This window comes from Vombatus ursinus, unplaced genomic scaffold (assembly GCF_900497805.2).
Source record: "Vombatus ursinus unplaced genomic scaffold, bare-nosed wombat genome assembly UNPS02002294.1, whole genome shotgun sequence".
Classification (NCBI taxonomy): domain Eukaryota; kingdom Metazoa; phylum Chordata; class Mammalia; order Diprotodontia; family Vombatidae; genus Vombatus; species Vombatus ursinus.
This window is the reverse complement of record NW_020942072.1, coordinates 1-13,134: the sequence shown is the minus strand read 5'-3', so window position 1 is coordinate 13,134 and position 13,134 is coordinate 1. Positions and strand designations below refer to the sequence as shown.

The 13,134-nt window shown below is 53.8% G+C and overlaps 2 protein-coding genes across 2 annotated transcripts; both read right to left on the bottom strand.

The window, feature by feature from the left end:
• Positions 1-567: 567 nt before the first annotated feature.
• LOC114048516 lies at positions 568-5,972 on the bottom strand (the record flags this gene model as incomplete). The annotated part of the gene is made up of 3 exons (XM_027869483.1): positions 4,653-5,972; positions 859-4,421; positions 568-757 (listed from the first exon to the last, which is right to left on the bottom strand). Coding segments are annotated over exons 1-3 (5,073 nt in total), but the record flags the coding sequence as incomplete, so codon positions are not given.
• A 118-nt stretch (positions 5,973-6,090) lies between these two features.
• LOC114048521 lies at positions 6,091-13,030 on the bottom strand. The gene is made up of 6 exons (XM_027869497.1): positions 12,737-13,030; positions 8,943-12,505; positions 8,189-8,841; positions 7,085-8,073; positions 6,531-6,635; positions 6,091-6,105 (listed from the first exon to the last, which is right to left on the bottom strand). Exons 1-6 carry the CDS (start codon positions 13,028-13,030, stop codon positions 6,091-6,093), a joined length of 5,619 nt encoding a protein of 1,872 aa, XP_027725298.1.
• Between the last annotated feature and the right edge of the window lie 104 nt (positions 13,031-13,134).

Here is a 13,134-nt window from a genome sequence, read left to right as displayed (position 1 = left end):
GGGGGGAGCTGGATTCAGACACAGCCAACAGGAGGTGGTTATGTTTGGATCAGACAAATTTAGGAATGAGTGGACAGCAGAGAGTGTATCAAAAATGGGGGAACCTAGGTTAGTGAGGGTCTCTGGATTTTCGGGAGCCTCTGGTACCAGGTCCCTAACAGATGGTGGGGTGAGAGTCAACATGGCTTGTGGGTTAAGGATGGGATTCGGTCCTATGGGGAGTGTATGGGTGGAAACTGCGATTTTCTGAATGGTAAAAAGGACCCCGTTATCCCATCCAGTCATGTATAACCTCAAACCCCAAGAATGTCCGAGATTCCAAGAGTCATCAGTGTCCTGCTTGACTGTTAGAATCATAGGGTTACATTTCCCAGGCCAGCAGGAGGCGGGGAGGGGGCTTTGTCTCTCCAGGGTGATTAGGGGGTCTCGGCCACCTCTAGGAATCCACCTGGCCACAGTCTCACAACCCCATTCTGCGCAGTGAAAGTGATTACTACCCTGACAGGAAGGATTCCCCGTGGCCGGACAAACATAGAATTCAATACTTCTGATTCTCACTTCCCCTACCCCGGGTATGGTTGGAGTGGTGGGAAAAGTGGGGCAGTATCCCCATCCCCCAGCGATAGGGTCCCGCATAGCCCGGTTTTGATTCCATCCTGGTCCCAAGAGGGCACAGAGGTCAAACCTGAAAGTGGGGGCTCCGTAACTGGTGAGAGCTTGGACGGTGGTCCCATCGTTAGTTCGGGAGAGAATCCACCTGGATGGGGTAGGGCTATAGGGGTCACCCAAAGTCACCTCACAAGCAAAAAGAAAGAGAAGAAGAGTCAAGTTCTGGAGAGTCGAAGCTTTAGGTCGGACACTGCTTCTGCTGTCCAGGCGGTGGAGTTGGGCTCTGGGGCCTTCTTGATGGGTGACCGATGTATCCATGCCTTGCGGCCGGCAACCCTGACGGCAGAGGGGTTGCAGAGGATAATTTGATACGGGCCCGTCCACCGTGGTTCCAGGGCTGGTCCAGCTGGAAGCTTGCGAGTGAGGACCCAGTCTCCCGGTGACAGGGCGTCTGATGAGGTTGCAGGGGCTGGTTCTTTCCCCGCAGCTTTCAGGACCGAGCGTACAGCGTTCTGGACCTCACGCAAAGCCTGGAAGGACTTAAGAAGAGTCGGATTAGTAAAATCTGGGGCTGAAATAGCTGCAGATACTCTTGGAATAATAGGAGGAGGGGCTCCATAGAGGATCTCGTATGGAGATAAAGAGAGGGTTGAGGAATTGGGAGTACACCGGGCCCGGAGGAGGGTGAAGGGAAGGAGACTGACCCAGCTATCGCCAGTTTCTATTTTAAGTTTAGCAATGTGTTCCTTTAGAGTTCTATTCATCCTTTCTACCTGCCCTGAACTTTGAGGCCTATATGCACAGTGCAATTTCCATTTCAATCCCAGCATCTTTGATAGGCTTTGAATTGTTGCAGATACAAATGCTGGGCCGTTGTCAGAGCCTATCGAGGCCGGCAGGCCAAATCTAGGAATAAGTTCAAAGAACAGCTTTTTGGCCACTACGGTTGCAGTTTCAGTTTTGACTGGAAATGCTTCCGGCCATCCAGAAAATGTGTCCACGAATACAAGGAGAAAACGGTACCCTCCCAACCCAGTTCCCATGTCAGTAAAGTCTACTTCCCAATGGTCGCCAGGAAATGTTCCTCGTGGTCTATCAGTTGGTATCCTTGATTGTGATCGTGGGTTGACTTTGGCACATGCAAGGCACCTTCTTGCGGCTTCCTCGGCCGCCTGCTTCATCCCAGGGCTGTAGAAGTGTCGGCTCACCAGGTCGTAAAGCCGGGTTCCGCCTAAGTGGGTAAGGCTATGAAGAGTCATCAATAGGGGTAGCAACAGTGCCTTGGGCAGAATTAGCAAGCCATTTGGGTGTCTTCTCCATCCCCCCTTTTCAGGGGTGCCATCCGGATCACTGGATTGATAAGATGGTTGGACAGGAAGCATCCGCTCAGGTTCCACGACCATAGCGGGTATCAAGGGTTTGCAGGCAGCCGCTCGGGCAGCCTTATCCGCTGCTGCGTTCCCTAGAGACTGGGGGTCAGTTCCACGGGTGTGAGCAGGAACATGAATTACCGCCACCTCCTTGGGAAGCCAGACAGCATCCAGCAGGTCCTGGATCTGACTCTTGTTCCTAATCTCCCTTCCCGCCGAGGTTAACAGACCCCTTTGGAGATATACATATCCATGGATATGAACAGTGGCAAAGGCATAGCGGCTATCTGTGTAAATATTTACTCGCCTCCCTGCAGAGAGTCTAAGGGCTTGAGTTAAGGCAATGAGTTCAGCACGTTGAGCAGATGTGCCAGGGGGTAGAGCGGTATCCCAGAGGGTCTCAACCGGAGTGACCACGGCTGCACCCGCCCTACGGATCCCCTCCTGAACAAAACTGCTGCCGTCTGTGAAGAGCACTAGGTCGGGGTTTGTTAAAGGAACATCAGTAAGTCCAGGGCGGGACGTGTGGATGGAGTCCAGTGTGTCCAGGCAGTCATGTATAGGGGAGGAAGGAGGGGAGTCAGGGAGCAGGGTGGCCGGGTTGAGTGTGACCGGAGGAGCGAAAGAGATGCGCGCGGAATCTAGGAGTAAGGATTGGTAATGAGTCAGGCGTGAATTTGAGATCCATCTTGTCGGCGGGGAATGTAAAAGCTGTTCCAGATGATGTGATGCTGAAATCTCAAGAGGCTGCCCGAAAGTGAGCTTTGCGGCTTCCCTAACCAAGACGGCAACGGCCGCCACAGTTCGCAGGCAAGAGGGCCACCCGGAAGCCACAGGGTCCAGCTGCTTGGAGAGATAGGCAACAGGACGATTCCAGGGCCCCAGGGGCTGGGTCAGAACCCCTTTGGCCACAGCTCGAGACTCAGACACATAGAGGCGGAAGGGCTTGGACAGGTCTGGCAGGGAGAGGGCAGGCGTGCTGGACAGCGCCTTTCGGAGCTTGTCGAATGCTTCCTGCTGCCGTGGTCCCCAAACAAATTGGGTGGGTTCACCAGTTAGGGCCTCATATAGGGGTTTGGCAACCTCGGCAAACCCCAAGATCCAGAGGCGACAGTATCCAGCCATCCCCAGGAATTCCCGGAGCCCGCGGCGGTCCCTCGGGGCGGGCATGCCCAAAATGGCAGCTACACGCCCCCGAGACAGTAACCTTTGACCAGAACGAAGGGTGAAACCCAAGTAAACAACGGATTGAGAGCACAGTTGTGCTTTCTTTCCAGAGATACGATATCCGGAAGCTTCAAGCAGCTGGAGAAGGTGGAGAGTTGCATCTTTGCATATTGCCTCAGAGGAAGTAGCTAACAAAAGGTCATCAACATACTGGAGGAGAGTGACCTCCGGATACGAGACCCGGAAGACGGCCAGGTCGGAGGCCAGAGCTGAGCCAAAAAGTGTAGGGGAGTTCTTAAAACCTTGGGGAAGCCGGGTCCAGGTGAGCTGAGAGGATGTCCCAGTGTTAGGATCTGTCCAAGTAAAAGCGAATATAGGTTGGCTTACTGGTGCCAAGGGAATGGAAAAGAAAGCATCCTTCAGGTCCAAAACAGTATACCAAGTCCGAGCAGGGTCCAGGGAAGACAGCAACGTGTATGGGTTTGGCACAGTAGGATGTACAGTTTCCACCCGGGCGTTGACTTCTCGTAGATCCTGGACAGGACGGAAGTCTCCAGACCCGGGCTTGCGAACTGGAAGTAGGGGGGTGTTCCACGAGCTCTGGCAGGGTCGTAGAATGCCTGCCGCCAAGAGTCGATCGATGTGAGGCTTGATGCCCAAAAGGGCAGCTCGAGTCAACGGGTATTGTTGGACACGCGCAGGGGTTGCTGTGGACGAGAGCTGGACCACCACTGGGGGCTGGTGTCCTGCTAGACCAAACGGGTTGGTCTCAGCCCAGACTCCAGGAACCAAGCCTTTGAAATGGTTCAACAGAGTTAGGGAGGTAGGGGTGGAGGTGGTCGAGGGGTGGTCTGGGGAAAACGTTAGGGGGAGGAGGCGAGACTCCTCTGACAACGGGCAGGTGAGAACAAGTTGTGGCAGGTTAAACCCGAGAGTGGGGTTAGGTCCCTTAAAGGAAATGATAGCCTGAAGCTTGTGTAGGAGATCTCGGCCAAGCAAGGGGTAAGGGCAATCAGGCATTACTAGAAAAGAATGGGAGACTAGGCCCTTCCCTAACCGGACTTCCCGAGAAGTGGTGAGGGGTACAGACTGTTTTCGTCCAGTAGCTCCCTGGACCTGCACAGTGGACGATGAGAGGGAGCCCAGTGGGGATTTCAGGACCGATGCCGCAGCTCCAGAGTCGACTAGGAATGAGACAGGTTGACCCCCAACACTGAGAGTAACCCTCGGCTCCAGGGGGTCAAGAGTCACAACGGACTTTGAGCCGGGGCACCCCTAGTCTGTATTCAAAGTCAATAACGGCTCTGCCTTCTCTTTCAGCCCGCGATTAGGGCACTCAGATTTCCAATGACCCATGGCTTTGCAGTAAGCACACTGATCCCGAGCTAAAGGAGGCCTTCCCAAGCCTTTACCCTTATAGGGGCGCCCAGCGTTTGGGCCCTCCCGCCTTCCTTTCCACCCTTGCTTCTGAGCCTCCCCTGGAACCTGTGCTAAAGCTGCCACTACCGCCCTGGCGACCGTGTGAGTTTGCTTGTCTTGAGTCTCTTCACGATAGTCAAACACCCGCTTGGCCACTTCCATGAGTTCAGTCAGATTTTTACCCTCAAAACCTTCAAGTTTCTGTAGCTTCCGACGGATGTCCGGAGCTGAATTGGCTACGAAATCAATTACGATGGCTCTCCGGTTATTGGGATCCTCTGGGTCGATAGGGGTGTAGGTTCGATATGCCTCGTAGAGGCGCTCTAAGTATGCAGCTGGGGACTCATCCTTGCCCTGTTTAACCTCACTGACTTTGGACATATTAGTTGGCTTCCGTGCTGCTGCCCGTAACCCTCCCAGCAATAACTGGCAATACCTGTCCAGTGCTTCCCTACCGCGATCAGTGTTGGGGTCCCAGTCGGGCCGGTTCTCAGGAAAGATGTGGTTGCGGCGCCCCAGGTCAGTAGAGGGATGTCCATCTGGGTCCAGGACTCCCTTCCTGGCTTCTAAAAGAATCCTGTCATGCTCCTCGGTTGTAAAAAGAACCCGGAGGAGCTGCTGGCAGTCATCCCAGGTGGGCTGATGAGTATAAAAGACAGTCTCTAGGAGGGAGATTAGGCTCTGGGGCTTATCAGAGAAGGATGGGTTTTGCTGTTTCCAATTGTACAAATCACTGGTGGAGAAGGGAACATATACCATGAACGGTCTCCCTGATTCTCCGGGAGGGGAAGGAACTTGCCGCAGGGGAAACGCTGACACAGTGGAATCTGGGGTCAAACTGGAATTAGAAGGGCCATAAGGAGCACCTGCTTGAGTATGGGGTGGACTTATCAGAGGAGGGGCTGAGGGGCTCAGAGACCCTGAGGTTGGGTACGGGGGTGGATCTGAAACCTGGGACTGGGAGTACTCAGCTGGATCTAGGGGGTCAGAATCAGGGGGTGGTAAGACAGGAGTAAGCTGTGTGACGACCTTAGGACTTTCGGGAGGCTTGCGGCTAAAGGTCGTCTTTGATTCCGTTCCTGGTCTTAGTTTTGAAAGGGCCTGGACCTGTAGTGGTCCCGAAGGGGGTTTGAAATCAATCCAGGCGGTGATATAGGGGACCTGATCGGGGTGGCCAGGTATACCATAGACAATTCCCCTGACCCGGCCGGCCACCGAGACGTCAAACGTACCCCCCGGGGGCCAGCCTACCTCGAAGGTGGGCCATTCCTGTTGGCAAAGGAGAGCTAATTTCTTTTTAGTAACCTGAAACCCATAACCTTCTGCTATACGCCGATATTGTTTGAAGTCCCGTAAGACAATAAAGAGAGGGGAGCCTGGCTTAGGGCTCGAGGGTCCTTGTCCCATGGTGGATTAAGGACTGAGAAAGAAAAGAGTAACAAATAGACGTGCTCACGTAAGCAAGGACCAAACACGGACACAGGGAAGACACAGTCAAAACAGGGTAGAGGGGAATCAAACTGCCTCAATTCCGAACGACCTAGACAATGAGACAGGAATTTACACCCCCCCTCACGGAACAAATAGTAGATAGATGCGCACACACAGTCGACACAAAAACGGAAAAAAGACACAGTCAAAACCCTGGATGCTCCTGACACAGTAGCAGAGAACAAACCCGTCTTAGTTCCGAACAACCTGGAGAATGAGGCAGGAAGTCTTTCTCCCCCACCCCGCCACGGAGCGCACAGTGGACACACACACACACAGTGACATCGGTGCCGGACAGACACAATCAGACAGGCAGGACTCTCACACGGCGTCCCGTGGAGGTCAGTAAGGGCGTTGCAGCTGCGTCCAGCCTGGCCACTTACTTCAGAAGAGTACTCACCAGAACAGACAGATTACAGATTGCTCTATGCCCAATTGAGGATTTGTGGTCCGGGCAGCCTGGTACGCACGGGCTATCTCAGCGTTCGGGGCCAGGGAACGTCTTCCTGGTGGCCACCCCCTGGACGGTGAGAAGCCTGGCCTTCCAGAGATGCCCGTGTCTGGTGCCCAGAGGGCGATCTCGGTGGGACCTCCAAATGAAATGGACGGGCCGAGAGTAACCAGACACACGCCAAATTAGAAAATAGAGAGCATTTACTGGAGCCGGCCGGCGACTGTCCCCTGGATGCAATCCTAGGAGAGCAGTCCCAAGCAAGGGAAATAACAAAACTTTATACCCAGCAGTTTACAGTTGTGGATTTAGCAATCCTTTGAGGTAGGGGAATTTACAATTGTAGATTAGCGATCCTTTGAGGTAGAGGAATTTACAATTGTAGATTAGCGATCCTTTGAGGTAGAGGAATTTACAATTGTGGATTAGCGATCCTTTGAGGTAGAGCAGTTTACAATTGGGATTAGCGATCCTTTGAAGTAGAAACTGAGGAGGTTAGGCTAGGGGTTTTGTTTTTTTTTTTGTGACAACTCAGTCCACTTCACTCCCCCCTTTTCACGGACGAAAAGAGTCAGACGGGGGACTCATCAGAGTCCAGAGGAGCATAGGATTGACGCAGGACAAACAACTGGAGTGCTTGCACTCGTTTCTGGACATAGCGGGTGATGCATTTTATGAGACAAGGGGCCACGAGTAACCCAAGGAGGAGAAGGGCCAGAGGGCCCACCACTCCGGAGAGTAGGGTGGTTAGCCAGGGGGACCAATTATATAGGGTCTGATACCAAAAAGACCCCGTTGCCCGTGCGCGGTCCCTCTCATCTAACCGCTGCCTAAAGGCTTGCAAGGACTCCCGAATAACTCCAGACCGATTGGCGTAGAAACAGCAGGTTTCTCCCAACGCCATGCATAAGCCTCCCTGTTTGAGGAACAGTAGGTCCAAGCCTCGGCGGTTCTGGAGAACCACTTCGGCCAGAGAGTCTAGGGAAGTTTCAAGGTGTGAGACTAGCTCTTCCAAGGAGCGTAGGTCCCTATCTACCTGTGCACTCAAGGCACCGTAGTTGGCTTTCCCCTGTATCAGGGCTGAGGCCCCAACAGCAGCGGAGCCGGCCACTCCGAGTCCCACCAGTATGGGAACCAAAAAGGGTACAGCCCTCCTGGAGCGAGTTAAGCCAATATGCTCAGCTGCCCCTTCCTCTGAGTAGACATATACCTGAGGAAAGACACGCACCACTACACAGAGCTCGGTCGGGTTGAGGAAACGAATGTCCTGTATGCAGGTGGTGAGTCCTCTGGTACAAGCGAACCATACTCCAGGTGGGGCGGTTAACAGGAGGTCAGAGCTTTTGGATGTGGGGGAAATAAGAATGACTGAAGTGCACGTAGCATTGAATGGGGAGGACCGCAGCGGGTAGTCAGGCCCGAGCAAACACATTCCTTTGCCCTGGACATCGTCTAGGGTAAGTCTAGGCTTGTCTGGGTTACAGCGGGCAGGTATGGCAGAGGATTGTTTGGACTTACTTAAAGACAACTTTCCCACAGAGGTGATGTTGAGTTCGATAGCAATTCCTACGAAATAGGGGGGGAGCTGGATTCAGACACAGCCAACAGGAGGTGGTTATGTTTGGATCAGACAAATTTAGGAATGAGTGGACAGCAGAGAGTGTATCAAAAATGGGGGAACCTAGGTTAGTGAGGGTCTCTGGATTTTCGGGAGCCTCTGGTACCAGGTCCCTAACAGATGGTGGGGTGAGAGTCAACATGGCTTGTGGGTTAAGGATGGGATTCGGTCCTATGGGGAGTGTATGGGTGGAAACTGCGATTTTCTGAATGGTAAAAAGGACCCCGTTATCCCATCCAGTCATGTATAACCTCAAACCCCAAGAATGTCCGAGATTCCAAGAGTCATCAGTGTCCTGCTTGACTGTTAGAATCATAGGGTTACATTTCCCAGGCCAGCAGGAGGCGGGGAGGGGGCTTTGTCTCTCCAGGGTGATTAGGGGGTCTCGGCCACCTCTAGGAATCCACCTGGCCACAGTCTCACAACCCCATTCTGCGCAGTGAAAGTGATTACTACCCTGACAGGAAGGATTCCCCGTGGCCGGACAAACATAGAATTCAATACTTCTGATTCTCACTTCCCCTACCCCGGGTATGGTTGGAGTGGTGGGAAAAGTGGGGCAGTATCCCCATCCCCCAGCGATAGGGTCCCGCATAGCCCGGTTTTGATTCCATCCTGGTCCCAAGAGGGCACAGAGGTCAAACCTGAAAGTGGGGGCTCCGTAACTGGTGAGAGCTTGGACGGTGGTCCCATCGTTAGTTCGGGAGAGAATCCACCTGGATGGGGTAGGGCTATAGGGGTCACCCAAAGTCACCTCACAAGCAAAAAGAAAGAGAAGAAGAGTCAAGTTCTGGAGAGTCGAAGCTTTAGGTCGGACACTGCTTCTGCTGTCCAGGCGGTGGAGTTGGGCTCTGGGGCCTTCTTGATGGGTGACCGATGTATCCATGCCTTGCGGCCGGCAACCCTGACGGCAGAGGGGTTGCAGAGGATAATTTGATACGGGCCCGTCCACCGTGGTTCCAGGGCTGGTCCAGCTGGAAGCTTGCGAGTGAGGACCCAGTCTCCCGGTGACAGGGCGTCTGATGAGGTTGCAGGGGCTGGTTCTTTCCCCGCAGCTTTCAGGACCGAGCGTACAGCGTTCTGGACCTCACGCAAAGCCTGGAAGGACTTAAGAAGAGTCGGATTAGTAAAATCTGGGGCTGAAATAGCTGCAGATACTCTTGGAATAATAGGAGGAGGGGCTCCATAGAGGATCTCGTATGGAGATAAAGAGAGGGTTGAGGAATTGGGAGTACACCGGGCCCGGAGGAGGGTGAAGGGAAGGAGACTGACCCAGCTATCGCCAGTTTCTATTTTAAGTTTAGCAATGTGTTCCTTTAGAGTTCTATTCATCCTTTCTACCTGCCCTGAACTTTGAGGCCTATATGCACAGTGCAATTTCCATTTCAATCCCAGCATCTTTGATAGGCTTTGAATTGTTGCAGATACAAATGCTGGGCCGTTGTCAGAGCCTATCGAGGCCGGCAGGCCAAATCTAGGAATAAGTTCAAAGAACAGCTTTTTGGCCACTACGGTTGCAGTTTCAGTTTTGACTGGAAATGCTTCCGGCCATCCAGAAAATGTGTCCACGAATACAAGGAGAAAACGGTACCCTCCCAACCCAGTTCCCATGTCAGTAAAGTCTACTTCCCAATGGTCGCCAGGAAATGTTCCTCGTGGTCTATCAGTTGGTATCCTTGATTGTGATCGTGGGTTGACTTTGGCACATGCAAGGCACCTTCTTGCGGCTTCCTCGGCCGCCTGCTTCATCCCAGGGCTGTAGAAGTGTCGGCTCACCAGGTCGTAAAGCCGGGTTCCGCCTAAGTGGGTAAGGCTATGAAGAGTCATCAATAGGGGTAGCAACAGTGCCTTGGGCAGAATTAGCAAGCCATTTGGGTGTCTTCTCCATCCCCCCTTTTCAGGGGTGCCATCCGGATCACTGGATTGATAAGATGGTTGGACAGGAAGCATCCGCTCAGGTTCCACGACCATAGCGGGTATCAAGGGTTTGCAGGCAGCCGCTCGGGCAGCCTTATCCGCTGCTGCGTTCCCTAGAGACTGGGGGTCAGTTCCACGGGTGTGAGCAGGAACATGAATTACCGCCACCTCCTTGGGAAGCCAGACAGCATCCAGCAGGTCCTGGATCTGACTCTTGTTCCTAATCTCCCTTCCCGCCGAGGTTAACAGACCCCTTTGGAGATATACATATCCATGGATATGAACAGTGGCAAAGGCATAGCGGCTATCTGTGTAAATATTTACTCGCCTCCCTGCAGAGAGTCTAAGGGCTTGAGTTAAGGCAATGAGTTCAGCACGTTGAGCAGATGTGCCAGGGGGTAGAGCGGTATCCCAGAGGGTCTCAACCGGAGTGACCACGGCTGCACCCGCCCTACGGATCCCCTCCTGAACAAAACTGCTGCCGTCTGTGAAGAGCACTAGGTCGGGGTTTGTTAAAGGAACATCAGTAAGTCCAGGGCGGGACGTGTGGATGGAGTCCAGTGTGTCCAGGCAGTCATGTATAGGGGAGGAAGGAGGGGAGTCAGGGAGCAGGGTGGCCGGGTTGAGTGTGACCGGAGGAGCGAAAGAGATGCGCGCGGAATCTAGGAGTAAGGATTGGTAATGAGTCAGGCGTGAATTTGAGATCCATCTTGTCGGCGGGGAATGTAAAAGCTGTTCCAGATGATGTGATGCTGAAATCTCAAGAGGCTGCCCGAAAGTGAGCTTTGCGGCTTCCCTAACCAAGACGGCAACGGCCGCCACAGTTCGCAGGCAAGAGGGCCACCCGGAAGCCACAGGGTCCAGCTGCTTGGAGAGATAGGCAACAGGACGATTCCAGGGCCCCAGGGGCTGGGTCAGAACCCCTTTGGCCACAGCTCGAGACTCAGACACATAGAGGCGGAAGGGCTTGGACAGGTCTGGCAGGGAGAGGGCAGGCGTGCTGGACAGCGCCTTTCGGAGCTTGTCGAATGCTTCCTGCTGCCGTGGTCCCCAAACAAATTGGGTGGGTTCACCAGTTAGGGCCTCATATAGGGGTTTGGCAACCTCGGCAAACCCCAAGATCCAGAGGCGACAGTATCCAGCCATCCCCAGGAATTCCCGGAGCCCGCGGCGGTCCCTCGGGGCGGGCATGCCCAAAATGGCAGCTACACGCCCCCGAGACAGTAACCTTTGACCAGAACGAAGGGTGAAACCCAAGTAAACAACGGATTGAGAGCACAGTTGTGCTTTCTTTCCAGAGATACGATATCCGGAAGCTTCAAGCAGCTGGAGAAGGTGGAGAGTTGCATCTTTGCATATTGCCTCAGAGGAAGTAGCTAACAAAAGGTCATCAACATACTGGAGGAGAGTGACCTCCGGATACGAGACCCGGAAGACGGCCAGGTCGGAGGCCAGAGCTGAGCCAAAAAGTGTAGGGGAGTTCTTAAAACCTTGGGGAAGCCGGGTCCAGGTGAGCTGAGAGGATGTCCCAGTGTTAGGATCTGTCCAAGTAAAAGCGAATATAGGTTGGCTTACTGGTGCCAAGGGAATGGAAAAGAAAGCATCCTTCAGGTCCAAAACAGTATACCAAGTCCGAGCAGGGTCCAGGGAAGACAGCAACGTGTATGGGTTTGGCACAGTAGGATGTACAGTTTCCACCCGGGCGTTGACTTCTCGTAGATCCTGGACAGGACGGAAGTCTCCAGACCCGGGCTTGCGAACTGGAAGTAGGGGGGTGTTCCACGAGCTCTGGCAGGGTCGTAGAATGCCTGCCGCCAAGAGTCGATCGATGTGAGGCTTGATGCCCAAAAGGGCAGCTCGAGTCAACGGGTATTGTTGGACACGCGCAGGGGTTGCTGTGGACGAGAGCTGGACCACCACTGGGGGCTGGTGTCCTGCTAGACCAAACGGGTTGGTCTCAGCCCAGACTCCAGGAACCAAGCCTTTGAAATGGTTCAACAGAGTTAGGGAGGTAGGGGTGGAGGTGGTCGAGGGGTGGTCTGGGGAAAACGTTAGGGGGAGGAGGCGAGACTCCTCTGACAACGGGCAGGTGAGAACAAGTTGTGGCAGGTTAAACCCGAGAGTGGGGTTAGGTCCCTTAAAGGAAATGATAGCCTGAAGCTTGTGTAGGAGATCTCGGCCAAGCAAGGGGTAAGGGCAATCAGGCATTACTAGAAAAGAATGGGAGACTAGGCCCTTCCCTAACCGGACTTCCCGAGAAGTGGTGAGGGGTACAGACTGTTTTCGTCCAGTAGCTCCCTGGACCTGCACAGTGGACGATGAGAGGGAGCCCAGTGGGGATTTCAGGACCGATGCCGCAGCTCCAGAGTCGACTAGGAATGAGACAGGTTGACCCCCAACACTGAGAGTAACCCTCGGCTCCAGGGGGTCAAGAGTCACAACGGACTTTGAGCCGGGGCACCCCTAGTCTGTATTCAAAGTCAATAACGGCTCTGCCTTCTCTTTCAGCCCGCGATTAGGGCACTCAGATTTCCAATGACCCATGGCTTTGCAGTAAGCACACTGATCCCGAGCTAAAGGAGGCCTTCCCAAGCCTTTACCCTTATAGGGGCGCCCAGCGTTTGGGCCCTCCCGCCTTCCTTTCCACCCTTGCTTCTGAGCCTCCCCTGGAACCTGTGCTAAAGCTGCCACTACCGCCCTGGCGACCGTGTGAGTTTGCTTGTCTTGAGTCTCTTCACGATAGTCAAACACCCGCTTGGCCACTTCCATGAGTTCAGTCAGATTTTTACCCTCAAAACCTTCAAGTTTCTGTAGCTTCCGACGGATGTCCGGAGCTGAATTGGCTACGAAATCAATTACGATGGCTCTCCGGTTATTGGGATCCTCTGGGTCGATAGGGGTGTAGGTTCGATATGCCTCGTAGAGGCGCTCTAAGTATGCAGCTGGGGACTCATCCTTGCCCTGTTTAACCTCACTGACTTTGGACATATTAGTTGGCTTCCGTGCTGCTGCCCGTAACCCTCCCAGCAATAACTGGCAATACCTGTCCAGTGCTTCCCTACCGCGATCAGTGTTGGGGTCCCAGTCGGGCC

What these genes read in the sequence shown, in the direction of transcription:
- LOC114048521 (XM_027869497.1), bottom strand. Translation starts at nt 13,030, where the DNA reads ATGTCCAAAGTCAGTGAGGTTAAACAGGGCAAGGATGAGTCCCCAGCT. An exon ending in CTCACACGGTCGCCAGGGCG is followed by an intron (nt 12,506 to 12,736) that starts GTAGTGGCAGCT and finishes AATACAGACTAG; the next exon opens with GGGTGCCCCGGCTCAAAGTC. An exon ending in AGAGACCCTCACTAACCTAG is followed by an intron (nt 8,074 to 8,188) that starts GTTCCCCCATTT and finishes CCTATTTCGTAG; the next exon opens with GAATTGCTATCGAACTCAAC.